The following is a 26,275-nucleotide window of genomic DNA, read 5'->3' as shown; positions in this document are numbered from 1 at the left end:
CTCAACCTTTTACCATTGAGAAACCCCTGAAATATTTTTTCAGGCTGTGAGAAACCCCAAAAATGATGTCATCAGGTCATACATTCCTGCCATGCCCCAGAAGTCACATGTATGTAGAACTACATTACCCAGAGACTCTGAATGTGACATCACCAGATCACTCCCTAAGCAAAGGAAATGACAGCACAGAAATATTTTCTGATGATTTGTTAACAGAACTGCACCTGTGCTATCAGCTGGCTACCAGTTTGCTCTTCGCTAAAGACAGTCTGCAGTGGGAGTCTGCAAAAACATGGATGGGGCAGGCCTATACTGCTCCATCACCTTCCCTGCAGTTAAGTTAAAATAAGAGTATTTACCTGTCTGGACTCCAGTCACTACCACAAGCCTCAGCCAGCAAGGATTTGTATAGCCAGGGTCTCTTCCCTTCTCACCACCTCCAGGTACATTATTGGCTAATTTGGGGATGGGTGGATCGACATCAACATATATGGGCATATCATACTATATTTTAATTTATATATAATGTAAACCACCCAATTGTCGAGACCCTTCCAGACCCCTTTCATGAAACCCTGATTGAGAAAGCCTGTGTTATAAATTTACACAGCCATTCTTAGCTGACTTACACTATTTGAAATATGTCAAAGTTTTACTTAAAAGAATGGTTAGTTAAACAACTAAATAGGGCTAGGTAGCTGGTACATACAATTCTCTGGGGCTTCAAACATATTTGAGGCATTGCACAATTATTCATGCAAAATTGAACAGTATTTGACTCCCTTTTTTGATTCAGGTGGATAGCCATGTTGTTCTGAAGCAGCAGAATTGTGTATGTACATAAAAGCTTATATCCAGAATAAAATTTTGTTTGTCTTAAAAGTGCCACTGGACTCAAACTTTTTTTCTGTTACTTCCAGTTTGTTAGTAAAAGCTTGCAGTATGTGGAATGCTCTTTGGGCCTTTTTCTGTTGAAAATATATATTGTATTGATGGTTTTTGTATTATGTGATCTCTTAGCCCTTCTCTTCCCACAGTGAACAGAATATTAGAGTAAGGTCCTGTGTTTTAATTTGAATTCTTTTAAATAAGTATTCATTGGGTCCTAAGGATTATCTAAAAGGGGGGGGGAATTATTTCCTACCTGTTCAAACCCTTGAGGGTGATCTTGAGATGAAGATGGAAATAAGGGAAGTGACTAAAGCAAATAATGTTATACTGGGAGCCTTTGACTTCCCTCACATTGATAGAGTAAATGTATGTTTGAATAATGTTGTAGAAATGAGATTCCTAGACATCATAAATGACTGTACACTGGAACAGTTGATCACAGAGCCAGTCGGAGGGGTAGTGATCTTGGGCTTTGTTTTGAATGGGTCTCAAGACTTGGAGAGAGATCTAGATGTTATACCAATTGAAAATATTCAGGTCAATAGATTAAGTTTGCCCTGAAGTCCAAAACTAACATTTGATTTCAAAAGAGTGAACTTTACAAAATAAGAGCAATAGTAAAAAGGAAGCTGAAGGGGAAACACGAGAGTCAGAGTTTTAGAGGTTGCTTGGAAGCTATTTAAAACCACATTAATTTGAAACCCAAATAGAATGCATTCCACAGGTTAGAAAAAGCACTGTTAGATCATTGTCAGATTATTGTAAAGCTAATCTGATTCCAAGAGGTTTTAGAATATAGAAGGCTCCAACTCTTTTTACATTATGAAGATTTCAAGCAGAAATGGGAGCCCAGTAGCACCTTTAAGATCAACAAAGATTTATTCAATGCATGAACTTTTGAGTGCAAGCACTCTTCCTCAGACTGTGAACTACCATCATAACAGTGAGATTATAAAGCAAAAAATTAATTCTGTTAAATTGTAAACTATGTCACACATCCAAATACAGCCATATGATAATTCTTTGCCAAAACAGCCAATCAGTCCCCTTGAATTCAGTTGTGGTTCACAAAAACATAGGAGAAATAAAACTGTCTATGTCAGTGATCAACGGCTCCCACCCCACCATTTGCTGCTGGCCCCATCTGTCTCCATACAAGTATGAAACATTCCTGCAACTGAATTGCTGCGCTGGCATCTATCTCATCTCAAGACCAGGGAGTTAAACTCAAAATTTCCATTACATATCACTGCCATCACATTACAGTCACATTGTCCCAAATAAAATAAATTGTGAGGAATGTGGATGCACGAGTTAAACAAGGTTAGCATGCATAGTGAGATAAGAAATGTCCCAGATAAGAAATTATATTTGAGAAGACCTTCTAGTAGGCCACTTTAAGCAAACTGGTCGCACTGAAAATGATAGTTTTCAATGTTTTATTACAATCCTAGGAAATATGAGATAAAAGGCGCCCCAAATTCTATTACAACAAATTCTGTATTATTTTAGTTTAATACAGTTAGGCCTAATGGTTTAACTTTAGACCTAGCCAGTTACTTGTAGATAATACCTGTGTTACATAATTGTTTGATGTCTTATTGATTATTGTGTTGTATACCTTAAACATAGCTTGTATGGATGCTAGCATTAGTTTCTGTAGGAGCTTTATCAGTTTAAAAGTTAGTTTTTGTGTCTGGCTGTCCAAGTTGGAATAGGGCCAATCAGCTTTGCTGGCTGCACCCTGATTGCCCCTGCATCTCCTGCCTTCTGTCCCTGGGACTCTAACCTCATTGCTCTCAGATGTGCCTCAGTGCCTGGAGCCAGCAGCAGGTAAGGGGAGAGGGCCCTGGGCAAATGGTCGTGGTGGAGGGCCTGCTAATGAGGGCCTCTTGGCCTTCTAAGCTGGGCCTCCTAACGAAGGCCTCTTGGCTGGCTGACTGCCTGCTAAGGAGCTCTGTCCCGGGCCTGCTAAAGAGCTCGCCCTGCCCACTCCACATGATCCAGCTACGGCCCAAAGCCACCTTAAGCTGCCAGGGGAGGGGACCCTTTCAAGGCCCATTCTTAAGAACAGGCTTTGAAGCTAGTTTTTTTGTATAATATTTTGTTATAGATAACATTATTGATATTACCCTTTGCATATAGAGATGTAGGAGTCGACATTATTTGATGAGAGACAACATGTGATTGTCTATTTGTTATGGTTAGTGCAGCATGAGTAGAAAACTTTATTAAGTTGTACACCTTTACATTTTCCCGTGTTGGCCAAGAATATTCCGACAGCTGCAACGAGTTAGATTAGTTACTGTACTTACATCACTCTGATGTTTGTAAGGTTGAGAATAGACAGCATGCTTTAGGATATTCTTATGCAAGGCTGTGGTCTACTGGATGTTAGTACGAGTTCTCTTATCTTTTCACAGTGTGAGGTGCTTTTGTAACACCTTTTAATGTTTTGAATTGTTATTGTTTGTCAATGCTATGGAAATAACAAGATGTACTTGTGACTCCTAACTGACCCTTGACAACGATTTCTTAAAACAGTAAACATACCCACGAATGCTGTTGGTCTTCATTTGTTTATAAGAGGACTCTTTTTTTCTCTTGGAACATTGACACATCAGCCAATGTTTGTGACTCCATGAAAACTTCCACGAGGAAGAAAAAACCTACAGGAAAAATATTTTCCAGCAGCCTTTGGTGCAGAGTATGAACTAATGACTTTTGGGGTTATTATCAATGGCAGTTTATATAGCATATGTTTGTTATTTGTTTTTAATAAGAATCACCACTTTTTGTACATACTATTTTGTATACTTTTGGAATGTATTTTTCTGCTACTGTGTTTCTTGTTTGTTGTTTTGACAAGTCTAAAAGAAGGCCTGTATAGTTAACTAGGCAAGTCAAGGAAGCTATTAAACATTAAGAGGCTTCTTTTTAAAAGACTGCTCTAGTGCATTGAACTGGAAGAACCACAGGCTCCTTCACAGGCTCTGACAAAAATGCAACTCAATAATTAGGCATGTAGAAAAGGTTTTGGATAGCAAGTTGCTAAAAGTATTTTGACAATAAATATTATATATCAGGAGCTTGGGGGCCTTTGGATGGCAAAGGAATAAAGGGATTGCTAAAGGAATATGGGGAGATAACAAAGAAGCTCAGTGACTTCTTTGCTTCTGTGTTTAATGTGGAATGTGTGTATCCATACCACAGAGCCTATTTTCAGGAAGAGAGTCTGAAGAACTGAGTCAAAGGGAGGTGAGCAGAACTGAAATGCTGGGGAAATTAAATGACAAGACTCCAGGTCCTGATGGCATACACCAATTTTTGAAAAGGGATCTAGGAAATCACATGCCAATCAGTCTAATGTCTCCCCCCAAGCAAGTGTCTAGAAACTATAATCAAAGATAGAATTATTAGGCTTATAGAGGGACAAAGGGAAAATCAGCATGGCTTCTCCAAAGGAAAATCCTGCCTCACCAACTTTTGCCATTCTTTGAGAAAGTGAACAAGCTTGTAGACAGTGGTGACCCAGCAGATGTTATATACTTGGCTTTTGACAAAGTACCTCACTTAAAGACTCCTGAGTAAACTTAGAAGTCATGGAATAATAGGTTTTCTTATGGATTAAAAACTGGCAAGATGACAGGAAGCTACGAGTAAGAAACAGTGGACAGTTCTCATAATGGAAGGAACTAAGCAGTGGATTCCTACAAGGATCATTATTGAGGCCAGTACTTTTAATTTATTCATCAGTCATCTGGAAATACAATTAAGTAGTGATGTGGTCAAGTTTGCAGATAATACAAAATTATTCAGGATGGTGAAAACCAAGGCTGACTGGGAAGAGCTTCAAGATGACCTCCACAAATTGGATTAGTAGGCAAATGTGTCAAATAAAGTTCAGTGTTGGTAAGTGTAAAGTGATGCACATCAGGATTTAAAAAAACAACCCAATTTCATGTATAGACTAATGGGGTCTAAACTTCCTGAGGCTGGAGGGAAGAACATCTTGTGGTTGCTGTGGATAGCTCGATGCAGGTGTCAACCCAGTGTGCTGTAGCAATGAAAAAGATTATTTTAGGGATTAGTAGAAAAGGGATTGAGAATAAAACAGTTGATATTGTAATGCCCCTGTATAGATCTATGATGCAGCCTTATTTGGAATATTCTGTACAGTTTAGGTTACCGTATCTCCAAAAGGACATTACAGAAAGTACAGCGGAGGGCAACCAAGATGATTTGGAATACCTTCCCTACAAGGAAAGGCTGAAGAGTTCATGACTTTTCAGTTTAGATGAAGGTTTATACAATTTTGCAGGGCATAGAAAAAGCTGACAAAGAAATTTTTATCCCTCTCTTTATCCCCAAGTACAAGAACTCAAGGGCATCTTATGAAACTGATGGGCAGTAGGCCTCTGGAACTGGTTAGCCACTGTATGAAACAGGATATTGGATCATGGGTCATATTAACAATTAAACTAAAAGTTTAAAAAAGAACAATGAAAACAAATTTTACTTCCTTGAACTCCTCTTCCACTTCCTTCTTTTGTATTATTCCTTTCCCATTACAATCTTTCTGTTTTAGCCTATAGTAGGTGCATGTTTTGAGGTTCTTTAGTTACAAAATATAAGTAATCAAAATATCTATATTGCAAAAACTGAATGCTTAAATCCAGAGACTGGAACCATGAACAATAGTCATGAATAGAAAGTACAGATCGTTGTGCAAATCAGGAAAATGCCAGTGTTTGCAGAAAAATCTAAAAGGGGGTGGGTGGGAGAATACATGGGTGGGTTAAAATATCCAAAATAACAGCTGTACCTGTAAGAAATAGATTCACTCAGTGGTCATTGCGAGGCACCACTACAGTACTTCAATTCCTTCAAGTCTTGCTATCTGTCAGTAAAAGGCAGGGTAAGGGAGCCGGGCCATTTCAGGGGCTTTTTTGGCCTCATCAGAGCTCAGCCTAGCATCAACCAGCTATCCAGGATCAGTTGCTTGCTACTGTTCAACAACAGCTCCACCCCCAGTCAATGTGGTTTAGTAGTTAGAATTTTAAACTGGGATGTGGGAGATCCAAGTTAGAATTACCATTCTGCTGTGGAAGCTCAATGGTTGAACATGGGCCATTTATACATTCTCTGTCTGCTTATCCTCACAAAGTAAAATGGTGGAGAGGAGGAGATTGTAAGCTGTTTTAAGTCTTCATGGGAGAGAAAGATGTGGTATAAATTAAGTAAATCATGACTATTGCTTAAGATGGGTGGCTTCTTGGTTGATTGGTATGAAGGAAGCAGAGAAAGTTGAGAATTTGGGGTCTGCCAGGAAGAGGGAAAGAGAAAATAGTGTGGGAAGGGGATACTAATTAGGTGTTCCTTGCAAGTTTCCCACCACACAACTGGGCCTGGCTTAGCAGTAAGTACCACACAACTAGGCCATAGCTTTCCCATATAGTCTTTGCTAGGAGGAGGGAAAGCTGAAGACGGGGGAGGGGGAGTCAGATGAAGGTAGATTGGCTGGTGAGTGGGCAGGAGACAAGAAAAGTGGAGAGATTACGGGGGACTTTCAGGAAAGGGAAATAGTGAGGTTGGGAAAAATTGATGCCCCTTGAAAGTCCTTGTGGGCCCACTGTTGGTTAATTTCATAATGAAGATTAATATTTCAAAGAGATAATGTGTATGTTTTCTGTATAATATCTCTTGATTTTTTTGATTCATGTTGTAGTTGCTTTTCCTGCCTTACCACCTTCTGAGTGTGTATGTATTTCTATACGTATATGAAATATGTACTTGAACCCTGATCATGAAACTGTATGTTTTATGAATATGAAATTAGGTCCCAGTTCACAAAATCTTATGACAAAATAGATTAACAAAACATGAAGTTGCTATGAGGTACTTTGTTTTGGTTACAACAAACAGTTGTCTAGCATTTCACTGTTTTATAGTAGTTTTGGTACAATTGTTAACAGGTGTGGTGGTATAGAGGAAAAAAATGCTTCTTAGGATACTTAGACAAATTATACCTATTAGTTGTAAGTAATGTAAGAAGCATTACTATAGCACAAAGTTATAAGAAATATTTACAGCATTCTTTAAAGGTGAGAAATGAATTAGATACATTAAGGTGTGACTGTAAATGTAATGTATATACCACATAAGTAGTATAAGTCCAAAATCAGGACATTAGTTTAATCTAACATTAACAATGTTGGCACTCTCAGTTGTTTCGTACAAGAGGCACAGAGCCTTCTCTGTGATTATCAGGCCTGTTGTGTTTGACAAAGGTATGTAAAATTAAATCCAGCAGCTTTTGAAATTGGTTAATAGACATCTATTATTGTAGATAGTATTAAAAGTTATTTTGAAACTTATGCTAGTGCTGTTTTCCTTATTGGGGAATTGGCCTTTATAAGTTTTACCTGGTTTTTATAACTGCTTAATAATTTGTATATTTTGTTTCACGTTGATAGTGCTTTTAAAAAGCACTCACTGTAGTGTCCAAAAGCCCTAAACCTACATCAGAGATCCCATTATGATGTGTTCAGTATAAGCATGTTACAAAGTCAATTATTATCAGCACAGTAGAGCAACAGTGTAACATAAGAGAGCATGTAGAGACCACTGGAGTCTTAACTTTTATGAGAAGAGGTTAGATATGAGAATGGCTGGCACCTCTTCTTATTGTATACACAAACAGAAGGAAGCAATGGAAGGTGCTTCCTCTGGTTTGCTACAAATAGTCTTGTGAGAAGAGTATGTTAGTCTTTGCAAGACTGAAGGCAGAATGGTGAACTAAGAGTACAGCTTCTGTTATCATGGCAGAAGAGCATGCTGTTGATGGCCGATCTCTAATGGAAGCAGAATCATTTGTGTTTTTGGACACAGCGGGTACGTTCAAGTTTATCTTAATTGACTGTGGCTGAACTTTGAAAGTATTTAAAAACCATATATAGTATTATTGGCAATGAAGCTTAATAGAATCTATATTGACATGATGCAACTAATCAGAATAAAATAGTCTGATTATTTCTGGGTTAGCTTGTGTTATTCTTGAAGGCTCATGAGAGATAAGAACCAACTAAACCTAGCAAGCAAAGTGAGCTCCGAGGTGCACTCCAGCATCTAGATAACTGTACAATGTGTTGGATTGTACCAATAACTTGCAGTGCTAAGCGATCTTGCATATATATTTTGTCCATGCATTCAGAGCATTCTGTGGAATCTGTTCTAGCATTAGTTTCCAGATGGCTTATTCAGGAGAACTAAGAAATTGTCAAGAGTGCAAGTGAGATGGCTGGTAGTCCCCGCCAGGAAAATCACTGCAGAAAACATTTAGTGTTCATGTGTTTTCTCTTCTATGAAATGTTGATGATTATGATCACTGTATGCAAAGTGTTGAGAGAACAACATTGCTTGCAAATGAGATTACCATCTTTTCCCTCTTAATAAAACAGTAAGGGGTGTTGGGGTGGGCTCAGTCCGTGATGAGGAAGGGCAACAATTGGTCCCATGGCCCTGGACTGACAAGTGGAGGGGCCAATTGGAAGGTGCGAAGCACCTTCCAATTGGCCCCTCACCAGGATAGACCAAAATTCCATCCAGCCAAGGGCAATCTGGAGAAATGGCTGCCAGTCTGCTCCTGACCACCAAAGGGAGAGGAGGTCAGTAGGGCTGCCAAGGGGGATGAGAACAGAGGCTTGGACAGGCTGTGCCAGCCCTTTTCGCCCCAAGGCTGACCTAACTGTCGTGTCCAACTGCAAATGGCCTCAGAGCCCTGACAGAGCTGGCAGGAGGCTGCAGAGTGCTCCCCCTCCCCCCCCCTTCAGCCCTGCTGCGAAGGAGCCTCTGACAGGCCCTGACTGAGGGGAGAGAGGCCTTTCCAAGAGCAATGCAGGGGAGCCTGAGGGCATTCCTTTTGAGGGGGGGACTATCCCCTTCTGCCAAACAGTTGGCTCTCAGGTAGGCCGCAGAAAAGCCCCTTCTCACTTAAAATACTGCTTTGGCCGCGGGTTAGACACAGCCAAGCCATGTGTCTTTCTTCTTTGCAACTCTCTGCAGGTTTGAGGGCATTGCACAGCATTATTTTTTTTGTCTCCTGTTTCATCTGCACAACAACCCTGTGCAGTAGGCTTCAAATCTTTCAATTCAACAACAACCACCTGTGTGGGAGGCCTTAAATGTTTCTTCTCTACCACAACCCTGTCCAAAGTAGGCCTTTCTGCCTGGGGAGCTGATCTTTATACTCTGCAGGTGAGCTGTAATTCCAGGAGCTCTCCAGGCTCCACCTGGAGGTTAGCTACCCCTCGGTTGGAAATATTCCTGGAGGTTTGGAGGTGGGACTTCAAAATCGTACAATGCCTCAGAGTCCAGCCTTCAAAGGAGCCATTTTTGCCTGCAGTTGGGAGGGAGTGGTGCAGGTGTGTCCCTCCTGGGCTATGTCCAGCCCTTACCAGCAACTGTTTGTATTCTGGGGCGCAGACAGGCAGACCAGCATCAGTCCTGTGAGTCTGGAAAGTGCAGGAAGATCTAAATAAATACTTACAGCCTGAAACTGTAAATAGGGAGAAGAAGGGAAAATGCTTGAAAAATGCTTTGAGACACCTGAGGCCTGTTGGATCACTGCGGCCCATTCCCAGTTCTCTCAGACCTCTCACAACCCCACATACCTCACAGGTTGACTATTGTGGAGAGACGAATGGAAAAGGTGTTTGTGAACCGCTTTGAGACTCCTTTGGGTAGTAAGCAATAGGGTACAAAAATCCATTCTTCTAAGGAGCAACCATGAAAGAAGCATGTGGGCACATAACATTTTATCAACAGTGAAAAAAATGGAAAAGAAGGAACAGGGTGGACACCTGTGTACTGTGACTACCCCATGTGTATTAGGGCAGAGGGGCATTTCGGTGTCTGTGGCCTAATTCACACAAGAAGGGAAATGACACAGAACTGGGGGAATTGGTTGCCATGTAATCTTCCCCTAAGAAGAGTCTCCAGTCTGATTTTCCCTTCACATATCTGAAGACATGGCTCTGAAAAGCTCATCTGTAACCACTATGCCACAATTCCCAAAGGTCAGTCTTCTCCCACACTCAACGAATATTCCAAACCACAGTTTCTTAACTCCCATCTTTCCACACCCATGCCCTCATTTGCAACCAATTCACCACAACCTCCCACACAAATATACACATTCAACCCCATGCCCTTACAGACTGGACAACTCCTCCCCTTCCTCTTCCCATTGCCAAGCTCTATTCTTGGATACAATGGGCTTTGCCCCTAGTTTAACAATAACAATGTAATCTTGATCATTAATAACCAATTTGAGCAGATAATTTATTCTGAAATATATTGGAGCTTCTGTGACTTTGTAAGGGGGCATCATATCTCTTGAGCTGCCCGTCTTTGTGCATTATCAACCTGGTAAATTCAAAATAGTGCTGAGCATGTAAGATATTTCAGTGGGAGATATAAAGGGAGTAGGATTTGTATACACTGCAGGAGTTACTACAGAATTGGGACCATTTGTTCAGTGTGTAGTATCTTAAACAGGAGGAGTACTCTTTTGTATGTTGTTTCTTGATAAGGCATAATATTGTCAAATATTTTTAACATGTAGACATATTATGAAGAAGGGATGCTGAGCTCCTGGCTTCTATTTTTTACATAATATGATATCCTGATCTGGGATGATTTGAGATCCCTAGGAAGACTGGCATGACCAAGGGACATTTCTGTGTGGCTTTCTGTGTGTCAGTGAAAAACTAAAAATCTGTAACATGTACCTGAAAAGTATAGCTTCTCCAGTACTGAAACCATGTATGATTTTTATCTGTATTATATGGCTTATTGCTATGCTTGCATGCTCTTTCTCTCTCTTCGTGCATGGAGTAGGATTGAGAACTTCCAGGTTTCAGAAGTCTTTAATTATAAGATTATATCTGATTGTCCTTTGTTGAATTATAGCTTTTCTTCTACACCAATATATTTATTAGATTTTTTGTTGTTGCGACTTACCCAAAGATCCTGTGGTGACTTACAACATTAAAACTAATAAGGTAAACACAACATAAAAACAAATAACCAATATAAAATCTTAACATTAAAATATGTAGCTATCACTACATCACTAAAAAAACAAAACTGCCCAAACATGTGGATTACCTTCCATAGGCTAACCTGAACAATTCAGCCTTGTGTGCCCTGGGGAAACTAAAGTCCAGCATGGCACAGGTGTCATCCAAGTGCATATTCCACAGGATAGGAGCCACAACTGAGAAGGCCCTTCTCCTGATGACAGCTAACCAGCCATATTGGGGCCAAGCATCTGTGAGAGGCCCCTTGAGTGTGATAAGGGAGCATGGGTTGCAGCAAGCAAGCCAATAGGTATGAGGGTCCCAAGGTGTTAAGGGCTTTATAGGTTAATGCCAATGGCTTGAATTGGATCTGGAGACTAAGTGGTTGTTAGTGCAGCTGTTATAGAATTGAAGTAATATGGGCTGACCATGATGTTCCAATCAGCAACTTAGCAGCTGCATTCTAGACCACTTGCAGTGTCCTGCTTGGTGTAGTGGTTAGGAGTGCAAACTTCTAATCTGGCAAGCTGGGTTTGATTCCATGCTTCCCCACATGCAACCAGCTGGGTGACATTGGGCTCACCATAGCACTGAAATAGCTGTTCTGACCAAACAGTAATATCAGGGCTTTCTCAGCCTCATCTACTTCACAGGGTGTCTGCTATGGGGAGAGGAAAGTGAAGGCGACTCTAAGCCACTTTGAGCCTCCTTCGGGTAGAGAAAAGCAGCATATAAGAACCAACTCTTCAAATTGTTTTCAAGTAGGGTTGTGTGCTTTGGCCACCAAAGCGGCCATTCCAGCCCAAAGCAGCCAGCCTGCAGCACAGGGGGGAGGGGCGGCGCTGGTGGTGGAGGCCTCGCCGCGCCTCTCCCCTGCCTCCTCCCTGCCTTCCTACTGCTAGCACCAACTGCATTTCTCCATGCAGGGGGCTTACCTACTAGTTATTGTTATAACCTGAGTTATCTGTATCATTTCTGTTTTGTGTAAACCACCCTGAGCATTCGGGAAGGGTAATATATAAATATAATACAATAAATGCATCAATGCGGCATAATCTGACCCAGACAAATAAGGAACCATCTGGCAGCGTGGTTTTGGTGAATGAAAATGCTGATGGTGCTACCTTGGACACTCGCTTATCCAATGATAGAATCCAACTATACCCTGGTGCTCTTTACAGTGTCTTCTGCTGTTAGATAAATATCATCAAGTCTTGAGAGCGACCATCCAGTTAACATCTACGTTTTTCCCAGCCACATGACTTCCGTGTTGGTTGGGTTTCACTTCAGCCAGCTTCCCTCTGAACCATTGGAATAGTGCTGAGAGCTCTGCCAATGGCTGCTTATCCAGCAGGAAGAAGAACTGGGTGTCATCCCCATATTGATGGCATCCATCTCCAAACCACCTGACAATCTTGGGAAGAGAGTGCATATATACATTAAAAAACAACGGAGAGAGGATCAAACACTATGGGAACCCACAATTCAGGTCTCATTGGGAAGACCTCTCCTCTCCAATAGCAACCCTACTGAGATCTTCCGTAGATGTGCTTCCTTGACCAATGCTTTGGTATCAGTTTTTGAGGTGATCTGATGTGATGTCAAATGTTGTAAGCCAGGGGTAGTCAACCTGTGGTCCTCCAGATGTCCATGGACTACAATTCCCATGTGCCTCTGCTGGCATTCGCTGGCAGAGGCTCATGGGAATTGTAGTCCATGGACATCTGGAGGACGACAGGTTGACTACCCCTGCTGTAAGCAATGCTGCAACCAAATTGATGGCTTCAGTGAGTGGGGAATAAATCCTTGCCTGATTCCCCCCTCCCTTATTTCATGATGTAGTGAAGTTATTAATAACAAATGAATGTGTGTATATTGAATATGAGTGGAGCTTTATAGTTGCTGGGAAAAGGCTGCATGCTTGTAAGGAAAGAACGGCTGCTGCTTGAGCAAGTAAAGACACAGGGATGGGGGGGCAGGCTGGAGTTGCACCACCTCTAAAATTTCATTTTAATTTGAAAGTTACTGTTGGCCATGATGCTTTATACAGGCAAAGTGGTGTTACATTGTCTCTGGCAGCTTTATGTGGGAAGCTTGTATACTTTGCTTTGTAAATGAGTAGTAAGAAATTTGATTTGATATCAGAAATGCCAGTATTGCTGCACTGGGATTATATCCTTTTCAGTGACAGTTTTGGATCCTAAATATTTGATGTTAGGATTTAAGAATTCCAAATATTTTCATGACCCATTAAATATTAGTGCTATTGAATGCTGATAAGTTCTTACATATTCAACTGCAGGAAAATTTAAATAGCTTTATTACTCTTTATACCATATTCTTCTATTTTCTGCGAAGTTATAGTTTTCTATGTTTGAACCACTATAATATTGTGGTGTTAAGTTTTCTAGAAGCTGGAGAAATATTGGTATAGTAAAATGTCTCTGGCTTTAATAGGCACAGTATATAAAGATGATCTCAGTTTGTGTTGTGGAAACTAACTCAGGGCTAACTAACATTCATGTCTTTGTATGCCGTTAGTCTTTAACTGAGTTTCTCTGTGGGAGGAGGGGAATTTATGTGCATGCAAAGCAACAAACTGGATTTCTTCGCAAGCCTCCTTAAAATAATGCCTGAACACAGCTGATGTGTTTAATGGCTTAAATTAGGAGTCCATCAGTGCAGGGGTAGTCAACTTGTGGTCCTCCAGATGTCCATGGACTACAATTCCCATGAGCCCATGCCAGCGTTTGCAGGTTGACTACCCCTGCATCAGTGGACTAAAGAACCAGTAGAAAGTTATTAGCAACTTAGTATCTGCCCAGGTATTTGTTCTGTAACATTTTGGTAAACCACTAGAGCCCAGGACCTTGGAGAAGAACCGAACACAAATGAATGCAGTTTTCAAGAGCAGTTACACAGAGCAGCTTAAAAAAAAAATTCTGCAAAGGAAAATGCCATTTTAATATCTGCATAGCCTAGCCTTTCTGAGCATTAGACACCTTTTTTTTTGTAAAATATATTGAGATTACAAGGAATATTTCTGATGTCTCTGATAGTTGGTGTGGACGACTACAGTTCAGAGTCTGATGTGATTATTACACCTTCAGCCCTGGAATTGGTCTCACAAGATGAAATGTTGACACCTCTAGGAAGATTGGACAAGTACGCTGCAAGTGAGAACATTTTTAATAGGTATGATGATGTCTCATCCTTCCTGTTTTATAAGATTTTAATTCATGTTTGCAATACATACCTTGGATTTCATTTTTCAAAAATGCAATTATGAATTAAGTATACATCATTTATTCTCCATTTTAGATGACTTCCCTTTATGGCCTCTTTAGATGACTTCCCTTTAGAGCTTCTTGTGGCGCAGAGTGGTAAGGCAGCAGTCTGCCCATGAGGCTGGGAGTTCAATCCCAGCAGCCGGCTCAAGGTTGACTCAGCCTTCCATCCTTCCGAGGTCGGTAAAATGAGTACCCAGCTTGCTGGGGGGTAAACGGTAATGACTGGGGAAGGCACTGGCAAACCACCCCGTTTTGAGTCTGCCAAGAAAACACTAGAGGGCGTCACCCCAAGGATCAGACATGACTCGGTGCTTGCACAGGGGATACCTTTACCCTTTATGGACTATTTTGCACGTTACAGGCACTGTGTTCACACTAAAGGTTCTGTTGGAAAAGGCTAAGCGCTTCTTAGGTGTTTGCTATAGACACATACTTCAAGATTGGCAGCTACGTTGGTCATTCAGTTAGTTGGTACTAATTTTCAAAGATGAGGTCACCATCTGAAATCAGAGTAAATACTGCAGAAGCCAGTCATTGAATTCTATGACAAATTTTTCTATTTTTAAAAATATTTAATAATAGTTAATACAATTTAATAATCCCACTATTTTTCTTCAGTAGTTTCCGTTCTGGTTTATCCAGATAGCATATGTAGCATGTACTACAGACCCTGCCTGGTGCCTTCCCCTTCATGGGCTAGGGCCATAGCCTCTCTCCTCCCCCCTTTTCCCTCAACCTTTTATGCCACAAGGATGTTAGGATTGCAGCATCAAAGTACCAGGGCAGGAAGGAAGGTGATTGCATTGCACAAGTACAGCCCTTACAAGGTGGAGCCAAAGGACCCAGCAGGAATGAAGAGTGCAGCTGCATGCACACTGTCTGTGCCACAGCAGGGAGAAGAAGAAGCCCTCTTTGTTCTTCTCCAATGTTCTTGCTTGCTGCCGCTTTGCCACCACCTCTGCTCCTTCCTCCATGCCCTGCACTCATATTACCTCCAGTGTCTCCCCCCTCCTGCATGGGACTACAAACAAGCCGGCAGCAAGTATGTCAAAGGTCTCCTTCTCCTTTGCCCCTTCCAGCACCCTCTTGGCAAGGGCCTTTGAAAAAAAGTGCACTTGGTTGGTGGAGCTCTTTAAGGACACTTAAGGTGATACCCCTTTCCACTGGGGGGGGAGGGCTTTTCCCCCAGTCTGGCTGCTCCTGCCACAGTTGTGCTCTGCTAGGGCCCTGTGTATCCTTAAACGGTCTCTGGTGCTATGGGCCCCAAGAATCCTTAAACTGGCTCTGAGTAGTTCAGAATGGTTCACTTCGGATTTCTAATTCTAGATATTAAAATTGTTTAGGGCAATACTTACCTTGTGGAAAATAGGCTTAATCTTAGAGTACAAAGTAGAATCTTTAAGTCAACTCTCTCTCAGTATAGCCTATTTCTTAGAGTGTTGCTATGAAGACAAAATAGGCTAGCCTCATGTTGTCCACTTTGAAATCTTTGGAGGAGTCTCAGGATAAAATTGTGAGAAGTTATGTAGCTGTCTCAAATGAATATCTCACCTTCACAATATTGCGTTGTGCTTTATTTCCTCATGTTCTAGGCAAATGGTGGCTCGAAGTTTGTTAGACACTTTAAAAGAAGTGAGTGATGATGAGCGAGATTGTATTGCTGTACTGGAAAGAGTCAGCAGGCTAGCAGATGATTCTGGTATGTACGATGAAAGGTCTTGGTGGATTACATGGAAAAACAGGATGTTTAGTAGGATGTTAGAAAAGACAAAAATGAAAGTAGTCTACCATCCACAACTCTGTATTCAAATGGGTAGCTGTGTGCTTTTCTTCTCTGGGCACTTATTTCTATCTCTTTGGTTTTTCTTTAAAAATAATTATGTGTGGGGCCTTTTCTACAAAGCTAGTTTAGAGAGAGATGGAACATCTACTCCCATAGGGCACACAGAAGGTACAAAGGAGCATAGGAGTTGCTTTTAACCCTGATTAATGGCTGGTGAAGCCAAAATTTGTGAGCCCCCAAATAGAAGATTTTTAAAAATCCATGCTAGTGCTTGGACTTACTGAATACTATTACATGCACATCAGACACTTTACCTTAATTTTGTAGATGCTATAAAAGAGATTAAGAGGGGCAGTAGTGGAGTTAGATCAGGACTTATATAGATATAATCCAGTAAAATAAAAAGGTAAGCTTTTTCAGTTATGGAAGTTAGATTTTCCAAAATATTATTATTGAACTAATTAATGTTTGAAGTTGTGATGTTTTTTCACATGCAACTTTTTTGTTTCTTTTATTTAATGAAAAATCAGCACCATGGTTGAGTGAAGCAATATAGGTTGTGCTACAGCTCTGTATTCTCCTTTTCTACAATAATTCATATTTTAGGACTACCAAGGGGTCAAAGGGGAACTTGTTGCATTGCCTTCTCTTAATAGTTTAATTGGTAGTTATGAAACAACTGTGTTTTAAACTGTGTTTTAAACTACAGTTACGCTTAGTGAATGTTTACTCAGCTTTTACTTGAAAGGTGAAAGACTCAATCCTCCTCTTAAAACAAGAATTATTAGTCATGTTCAGAAATTTTTACAACAATGATAATTTTGATAGCAAGATGGTTCCTTTTTCATTAGTTGTGCTTCATAAGTACTGTAGTACAGGCTTTCTCAACCAGGGTGTTGTGAAACCCTTGGGGTTCTTGGCAGTCCTGGAAGGGTTTCTTGAATGGGTGGGAAGGAATTAATTTTAATATTTTTTTAAAAAAATTATTTAAAAATTATCAGATGATATGACCATATATGGTCATGTCGACCCCCATGGCCAATCATGCACCTGGATGCAGTTGGAGAGGGAGGAAACCAGATGGGCATGTACACAGCTATGCTTCCTAACCATATTCTGCCTGATTGTGTCACTTCTGGGATTTCTCAAAGCCTGAAAAATGTTTCAGGGTTTCTCAGTGGTAAGAGAGTTGAGAAAGTCTGCTGCCTTAGAAGTTTGATTGTTGAACAATATCACTATAATGCATACAAATGATATATTTCTGTTTTTAACATTCTAATTCATAGAACCGACTGTACGAGCTGAATTGATGGAGCAGGTGCCTCATATTGCTATGTTTTGTCAAGAAAACAGGCCTTCAATTCCATATGCTTTCTCAAAATATTTACTGCCTATTGTGGTCAGGTACCTTGCTGATCAGAATAACCAGGTGAGATTTTCTTACAACTATTGAATAATACAAAATACTACAAAATAATTAAAAATGCTAAACATTTCTTGAAAAGTAAGTAGAATGATCATGGATGCTCTTAAATTCCTTTATCAGCTTTAATTCCCAACAATAAAACCTATCTTTAAGTTAGATAAAGTTAAGATTTTCTAGAACAGTTTTATATTGGTAAATCCTTATTCCATTTTTCTTTGTCCTTTGTTCCTTTTTTTCAATTTGCACAGGTGAGAAAAACAAGCCAGGCAGCATTACTTGTTCTGTTAGAGCAAGAACTTATTGAACGATATGATGTGGAGACCAAAGTATGTCCAGTTCTTGTAGAGCTGACAGCTCCAGATAGTCATGATGATGTGAAGACAGAAGCTGTAGCAGTAAGTAGTCTTTAAATACCGTAATAGTTTTCTGAAATTGGATCCAGACTGCATTTTCCTGCCTTCTTCCTTCCACTTAGTTCCACAAAATGCTGCTCTTGGGGGGCAGGGTACTATGAGGAATGACATGAGGAGAGTCTATAGTGGACAAGATGGGGATTGTTGAGGATATCTGGAAATTTCCAGTTTATTCTGGATCCAGTTCCTAGTACTCAGTGAAAATGGTGAGCAGGATGAAGTTTTTCATCCTAAAATATGTCACAATTATTGATATAAGATTTTTGTAAATATCAGCATAATGTTTGTATTGAGAGCGTTTGAAATGGAAAGGCGGCAGGCCATGGATGCAGTCCTCCATGACAGGTTGTTAACATCAGTTAGCTTCCATAAGAAAGCCTTCCCAAAGGAGTCTTCCCGGACACAAGAAATCTTGTTTGCTGGCAGAAGGTGCCTCTGCTAGTGGAAATGGATCTGTGGGATCCTATTTTCTGTTTCTTCTTGTGAGTAAAAAGTATTTATGAACAGAATTCTCAGCTCAAGAAGTGTTGATGGGTTGACTGTATTAAACAGCAGGCTGGGTAAACTGGTTTCTCGGCATCTGGCATATTTTTCCATTCCTTTCCATTTTCGTAATTGTTTATATTGAAAAAGAATTGGTATTTCAAACCATGCTGTTTTTGTAATATAATTTTTTTTTCTAAATCCATCTTATCACTGAAGCATTTTCAGCGAAAGGAATGACTTTTAATCTGTATATCTTTTGCAAAGATCAGTTTGTTTGCCTGAGCAATGTAGCATAGTAATAGTAAAGTTCAAGGATGCAAACTATGGCAACTCTTGCAACAATCAAATTGGCCTTGGCATGCTTATAGCACAGCATTCCTCTTTCTTTGTAGCATGTAGTAATCTTGTATGTTTGTATGATCTCCTCCATATGATTCCTTCTTCCATTAATTTTAGACTTGGAAGAGCTTTTTATTTCCATAAACTAGCAGTGCAGGATGCATTAGTAATTAAAAATGTATGCTACATGTTCATAATTTATTTTTAATTTTTTTAGAGAAGATTGTAAAATGATTAGTATTAGAATATTTTACTGAGTTAATGACATTTCTAGGTCATCTTGCATTCCTAATTGTGTCTTCCTTATAATTAGATAATGTGCAAAATGGCCACTATGGTGGGAAAGGACATCACAGAAAGGCTCATTCTTCCTAGATTTTGCGAGATGTGCTGTGACTGCAGAACATTTCATGTTCGCAAGGTATTTACCCTTTGTAAATTTCAGCTTCCATTTTTCCTATCCTGTTGTCTGTAATACCTTTTTGCAGTTGCACACATAGTTTTCCATTCTGAAACCTCAAGGATTTGTTTCCCAGATGAGAATTCCAGAGGGGACTTGTCAAATCGTGGGGAATTGACGTGCTACAAGATTCCTGTTCATGGGATGGAGGTGGGGGAAGAAGAGTTCTCTATTTAATCTATACATAAACAGACATGCCTAAGTCAGTGTATGTTGGGTTGCATATGTGGTTGTTGGGGGTCTTGGCTGGCCCACATCCCTGCCCACCACTAAGTCTTCGGATGCCTCTATGATACTGTAGGACATGTAATTCTCCATGTCAGTAGGCCAACATCATTGCCATGGCCTCTGACTGAAGCACAGCAATGTGGCAAGGACACTTGGCAAGTGGGCTGTTTACTAGGATGTCTGGAAGCAGACAAAGGTAAACAGAAAGGCACAGGGGTGCCTTCCTTTAGCCTAGGGAGTCTTCCTTCAACTTAAGCTGGTCTTCCTCCATTAGAAAAGCCACTTAAGTTGCAGGAAGTCATCTTAGGCCTTCAGTCTTCGTTGTTGGGAGTGGTAGGATAAAGGCAGGATCCACCTGAATAGACACTAAGTTAATTGCTATCATATTGCTCCTTATTTCACAATTTGTTTCATCAGTTCACAGCCCCAGTTTTTTAAAAAATCTGCTTATATTTCAGGGCTTCAGTCAACCTGTGTGGGGTCCTCTAAACCAGGGGTAGTCAACCTGTGGTCCTCCAGATGTCCATGGACTACAATTCCCATGAGCCCCTGCCAGAGTTTGCTGGCAGGGGCTCATGGGAATTGTAGTCTATGGACATCTGGAGAACCACAGGTTGACTACCCCTTCTCTAAACAGTCTTCCTGTTCTTTAAAAAGCATTGCACGGTGGAACAGTGAAGTACAGTCCTGATTCTTCAGTAACTTTGAATCCTTAAATACTTCAAGTTTATTTATTTACATTTATTTTTGCTCAGGTTTGTGCTGCCAATTTTGGTGATATCTGTAGTGTCGTTGGACAGCAAGCCACTGAAGAAATGCTGGTAAGTGGAAAACCTACAGGTTAAAGTACTTGTGTAAACCTTTATATTTTTTAACATTCTGCAGTACATTACTTGTTATAATGACTTCCTGACTAAGTACATAAAACTGCTGGATTTAGGCAGTAGTCATTTTGTAAGTAGGCTAAACTGGCAATAGATTGTACAAGGTGGAGCCCAACAGGAAATTTGGTGCGGGGAGAGAGAACAAAATTTTCCCATTCTGCATCTTCCTTTTCGTCCTATCCCCGAACCTCAGAGAGATTGTGAATGCTAAGGTTTGGGTCCAGATGAGCAGGAGGTTGCTCATCTAGCCCTGAAGGTAATCTACAAGATGCAAGAGCAGGGTATTTTCACCTCTCTTTCTCCATGCAGTTTGGATGAGATTAGGAGCTGGAAATTTAATAGCATGGTCAATCTCTCACCATTTTAAGATACTTTGAATTATTAGGGGCTCTGCTTGGGGCTTAGTGTTCATATGCGCATTGTCAGAGCCAAAGGAAGTGGGTTTTTTCCTAATATTAATTAATCCCCTGATTAAGACTATTTTAGCTTCTGAGCATTAGACATTAAAAGTGTATAGATTCTAAGACGTGGGAATCGGTCGAGAACGTGGCCATCTGGGCGGTGTACCGTTCACCCACTGCCCCGCCTGATGCCCTGCTGGGCCTGCTGGAGGCGGCGGCCGCCTGGACATTGCAGTTCCCCAAATTATTAATTTTGGGGGACTTTAATGTCCATGCGGATTCGTCGGCTCCAGGACTTGGCCTGGACCTGGTGTCGGCCATGGCGACACTGGGGTTCTCGCAGTTTGTTGCTGGTCCCACTCATCAGGCTGGCCACACCCTGGATTTGATCTTTGGTGCTGGTGTTGAGATCGATCTGGTGGCTAACAACATCGTTCCGTGGTCTGACCACCATACCCTGAAGGCTCGCCTACGGATGCCACCCCTCCCCTGTTTGGGTGACGGACGCATTCTAGTCCGCCCACGGAGACTTATGGAATCCGAAGGATTCCTGAATGCTCTGCGGGACCCGATGCCCTCCGGTGTCTCGTTGGAGGCCTTGGTGGAGGACTGGCAGTCCCGCCTGTTGGCCGCCATTGACGAGATAGCCCCTGAGCGCCCTCTCCGCCCTCGCCTCAAGCAGGCCCCGTGGTTTACCGCGGAGCTTCGGGAGAGGAAGAGGGAGGTGAGACGGCTAGAGCGAGTGTGGCGGAAGACCCGCGACGAAGCTACAAGAACATCTCATCGCACGCTTATGAGGGCGTATGAGATGGCGGTGAAAGCGGCAAAGTGTGACTACTTTGCTGCGGAAATCGCGTCCGCTAGCTCTCGCCCAGCCCAATTATTTAGGGTAGTTCGGACTCTTACTGCCCTCGAAGGAGGGCACCAAAATAGTAGACAATTGGAACTTGGCTGCGAGGCTTTTGCGAGCTATTTTGCGGATAAGATCTTGTCGCTCCGTCGTGACCTTACTGCCACAGTTGATACAGTTTGTGAACTAGAAGCTCCGTGGCCGTTACGGGGGATCAGGTTTGATGGCTTCAGGCGGCTCTCTTTATCCGAAGTGGACAAATTGCTAGGGTCAGTGAGGGCGACCACTTGCCCCCTTGACCCCTGTCCGTCGTGGTTGCTTAAGACCAGCGACCCACGGATAGGTGTTCCCCTGAGGGAGATTATAAACCTCTCCCTTACATCGGGAGAATTCCCTCAGCGGCTCAAGGAGGCAGTGGTTCGCCCTCTTCTGAAAAAACCATCGCTGAATCCGCGGGACCCCGCCAGCTACCGCCCGGTATCGCATCTTGCATTCCTGGGCAAGGTGGTTGAGAGGGCCGCCGCGGACCAGCTCCTAGCATTTTTGGAGGAAACTTCGGCCCTTGATCCATACCAGTCTGGCTTCCGTCCTGGCCATGGGGTGGAGACCGTGCTGGTCGCCCTGACAGATGATCTCCGGCGCCAGCTAGACCGGGGCGGGTCGGCCATTCTCGTGTTATTAGACCTGTCAGCCGCATTTGATGTGGTTGACCATGAGCTCTTGGTTCACCGCCTCGCTGATACTGGGATTGGAAGGGTGGCTCTTAAATGGCTATCCTCCTTTCTAGAGAACAGGTCACAGAGGGTCGCTGTGGGGGAGGAGTTATCCGACTCCTTTGCACTCCCATGTGGGGTGCCACAGGGAGCGGTGCTCTCCCCCACGTTATTTAACATCTATATGCGTCCCCTGGCTCAGCTGGTACGGAGTTATGGGCTTGGGTGTCATCAGTACGCTGATGATACCCAGCTCTATCTCTTGATGGATGGCCGGCCGGATCTCCCCCCAGAAAAATTCGCCAGTTGTTTGGAAGCAGTGGCTGGATGGATCAGGAGGAGCCGCCTGAGACTCAACCCCTCCAAGACGGAGGTCCTTTGGCTAGGCCGAAGGGAGCAGGAGCAGGAAGCGCGTCTTCCCTGCCTGGACGGGGTACAATTGTCATCTGTGCCCCAAGCCAGGAATTTGGGAGTGATTCTGGATACCTCACTTTCCATGGAGGCCCAGGTCACTAAGGTAGCTCGGACGGCGTTTCTCCATCTACGCCAAGCTCGGCTACTAGCGCCCTACCTGCCCCCGGAACACCTGGCCACTGTGATCCATGCAACGGTTACTTCTAGATTAGACTTCTGTAACTCGCTCTACGCGGGCCTACCCTTGTCTCTAACCCGGAAGTTACAGCTGGTACAGAATGCAGCTGCACGGGTCCTCACTAAATCATCTTGGAGGTCCCATGTTCAGCCTCTGCTGAAGCAGCTGCACTGGTTGCCAGTTTGTTTCCGGATTAGGTTCAAGGTTTTGGTATTAACCTTCAAGACTATACGCGGCTTGGGTCCTGCATACTTGAGGGACCGCCTATCTCCTTATGCCCCCCGCAGGGTACTTCGCTCTGCGGGTAAGAATCTGCTGATGATCCCAGGACCCCAGGAGGCACGCCTGGCCTCGACAAGGGCCAGGGCCTTTTCGGTCCTGGCCCCTACCTGGTGGAACGAGCTCCCTGAAGAGCTGCGGGCCCTGTCGGAGCTCTCTGAGTTCCGCAGAGCCTGCAAAACGGAGCTCTTCCGCCAGGCGTTTGTCTAAGGCCGGGTGATGGCCCGGGGCTAAGATCGGACCCCTCTCACCGGAGGGGGGAGGCCAGTACTAGACTGACCTGGTTCCCCAGATTGTTCCACCCTATGCCCAATTATCCATCCGTTCCCTTCTGCTCATCCAGTGGGCCTGTACGGGAATAGTTTCTTAATCGCCATCATTGTGACTCAGTCATTATTTTAATGGGGTTTTAATGGGGTTTTAATGGGGAATTTTAATGGTTAATATATTGTATTTGTATTAGAACATTGTGAACCGCCGCGAGCCGGTTTCCGAGAGCGGCGGTCATACAAATCAAATAAATAATAATAATAATAATAATAATAATAATAATAATAATAAGACTGGCAGGAGGTTAGGGTTGGGGGATGCACACTTGGGATATGAACATCTTAATCTTACACTCCTTCAAGACAGTATAACTGTAAGGCACTTTAGCGAGTCAATTTGCCTCACTTTCCTTTCAGTTTTCCCTTTAATCACTGAAGTTAACTGATGCTCAGTTGGCCTCAGTATTTCATGATTCCTGGAGGCTTGTGAACACAGGGCTGTTTTGGGGAAATGCCACTTTAAATAATAAAGGAATGTTTTCTGCACACTTTGAGAATTCCTGAACTTTGCATTGTCTGGGTCAGTGGTCCCCAACCTTTTTATCACCGGGGACCACTCAATGCCTTTTACTGAGGCCCAGTGGAGGGTAGTTTACTCCTCTACTTTCAACCACTGCCCTAACGCTCTCTGATCGCTATAGTAATGTTTAAACATCCCTTCAAAATAAGATACAGACACGCCACAACAATTAACATAAGGAACATTTTATTTTCATGGAAATTTTAACTCATGACAATGACAAATCAATGGGAACCCTGAGCTTGTTTCTCTGCAACAAGATAGTCCCATCTGGGAGTGATGGGAGACAATGCCCCTTTTAAGAAGATAGAGTGAAGTTATTTTAGTCATTCTTTGGTGTTAGTAATAGATAAAGGCAGCAGTATAACAGTAATTCCAACAGCAATAACCTTAGACTTAATTTTATCCATTTCAAAACCAATGTTTGTTGTCCTGAAAAATATTTTAAAAACTTATGAGGAATCATTCCAAGGTAAGAAAAAAAAACCCTAACTAACCCCCTTGTAAAAATCTGTATTATGTCTTTCATTCTTCAGTTGCCTAGATTCTTCCAGCTTTGTTCTGATAATGTATGGGGCGTGAGGAAGGCTTGTGCAGAATGCTTCATGGCTGTTTCATGTGCCACCTCACAAGAAGTCCGTCGAACAAAATTGTCAACACTTTTTATTAACCTTATCAGTGATCCCTCACGATGGGTAAGAAAATATTAAGTTTCCATTATTGTTTACAGTTCTTGAATTATGTGTGGCTGTTCAAAAACAATGTATGAGAGGTCCTCTATTCTTATGCTTGAGGCAGCTAGTGAGCACTTTCTTGTGTTTTGTTTACTGGCCCATTTCCCAGATGCAAGAGTCCCCCTGCCACATACTATTGGTAACTTTCTATTTTTCCACTTCTGTATTCTAGGTTCGCCAAGCTGCCTTTCAGTCCCTGGGGCCTTTTATATCGACATTTGCTAACCCATCCAGCAGTGGTCAGTTTTTTAAAGAAGAAGAAGAATGTAAGAATGTTGAGGATCAGAACTTTGCAGAGGAGTATAGGTATGATTCAGTTGATGATTTGCATTTTTAAGTTAGTTTGTATTTTGTATTTGTTCTTAACTGCTGTGAGCCAGCTGGCTGGGAACGGCAGCCTACAAAAATGAATAAATGAATGAGCGAATGAACAAACAAATGTATTATATTTATAAAGCACTACAAGTGTCTAGGTTTTGTACGAGAATTAAACATATATCCTACTTGTATATTCTAGAATGCATGTATATGAAGCAGATTTCATGTTCCTAGTGCCATTTTTTTGGACTTCTTAAATAATCAAGATATGTTGGGTTATGTACACACAACATTGCTACTTCCTATGTTTCTGGATGTGTTATGCAGTTGTGCTTTTGGAACCCATGTGTCCATACACATACACACACACACACATTAGTGGTTGTTCCTCCTGTTGGTCTTGAGTTCTGTCACAGTAGTTTAAAATACACTATGAATATAGCACCCTTAATCTTGATGCTGTTTTTGTCTCCGGTCTACTGAGGTGGGGAGCATTAAGCAGCATCAAAGGATAAGCAGACCAGGCACTACATATGACTATATCATAGCCAGGACACTTTGCTCCCATGTAGGCACGCAATGCACTTTACATTTTTTTTGACACACTGTGATTCTCCCTAACCCCCAGGTGTTGTAGTTTGGCCATCCAAAAATTAGAGATATTTTTAATAGCTATGGTAGATAATTTAACATTTGATTTTTTTTTCTAGCAATGAAAAAAATATGGATTCAGAAGATATCCTAACTCATGATGTACAAAGCCAGACAGAATTGTTGTCTTTAGAGGATGATGTTAGTGATTTTGCAAAGACTCTTGAAACCACCAAGGAAGAGAGTAATTCTGTGTTGGTTCATTACCAGAATGAAACGTGTTTCCAGCCTGAGATGATGTTACATTGCACTTTGCCTCCAGAGCCATCCAGTGAAACTACAGATGAGACTGAACATAGCTTTGATGATGGTAGTGTAGCAGTGCTTCCAGCACCTGCACTGAATTCCCAGGAAAAATCCTTCCCAGAGCAGGAATTATATAACTCATTCCATTTCTGGAGGACTCCACTTCCTGAGATAGATATTGATTTAGAGCTTCAGGAAACTGCAAAAATACTTGATTTAGAAACTCAGGAAGGAAAAGAAGAAATTGTTGCATCGGCTTATCCAAACATTACCATGGCTAAAAGGAAAGAGTTGGAAGAGATGATAGAAAATTTGGAACCTCATATGGATGATCCAGACATAAAAGGTATTAGTGAAGTG

The 26,275-nt window shown here is 41.9% G+C and overlaps 1 protein-coding gene across 8 annotated transcripts in view; it reads left to right on the top strand.

Moving 5' to 3' along the window:
* The window catches only part of PPP4R1 (protein phosphatase 4 regulatory subunit 1), a 54,535-nt gene that overhangs the window by 8,959 nt on the left and 19,301 nt on the right, over window positions 1–26,275 (top strand). For 7 of the 8 annotated variants that reach the window (XM_077352757.1, XM_077352754.1, XM_077352756.1 and 4 more), the window contains 9 exons: window positions 14,033–14,168; window positions 15,856–15,962; window positions 17,333–17,475; window positions 17,721–17,867; window positions 19,024–19,131; window positions 20,154–20,219; window positions 24,503–24,661; window positions 24,873–25,006; window positions 25,729–26,261. In XM_077352757.1, coding sequence (XP_077208872.1) covers window positions 14,110–14,168; window positions 15,856–15,962; window positions 17,333–17,475; window positions 17,721–17,867; window positions 19,024–19,131; window positions 20,154–20,219; window positions 24,503–24,661; window positions 24,873–25,006; window positions 25,729–26,261 — 1,456 coding nt within the window. In that variant the 5' untranslated portion in view covers window positions 14,033–14,109. Of the gene's footprint in view, window positions 1–7,480; window positions 7,786–14,032; window positions 14,169–15,855; window positions 15,963–17,332; window positions 17,476–17,720; window positions 17,868–19,023; window positions 19,132–20,153; window positions 20,220–24,502; window positions 24,662–24,872; window positions 25,007–25,728; window positions 26,262–26,275 lie in introns of those variants that run through there. The other variant, XM_077352753.1, reaches the window with a different exon arrangement.

This window comes from Paroedura picta, chromosome 9, assembly GCF_049243985.1.
Source record: "Paroedura picta isolate Pp20150507F chromosome 9, Ppicta_v3.0, whole genome shotgun sequence".
Lineage (NCBI taxonomy): Eukaryota > Metazoa > Chordata > Lepidosauria > Squamata > Gekkonidae > Paroedura > Paroedura picta.
Note: the sequence above shows the minus strand (reverse complement) of the source record. Positions and strands in the feature narration are given on the sequence as shown.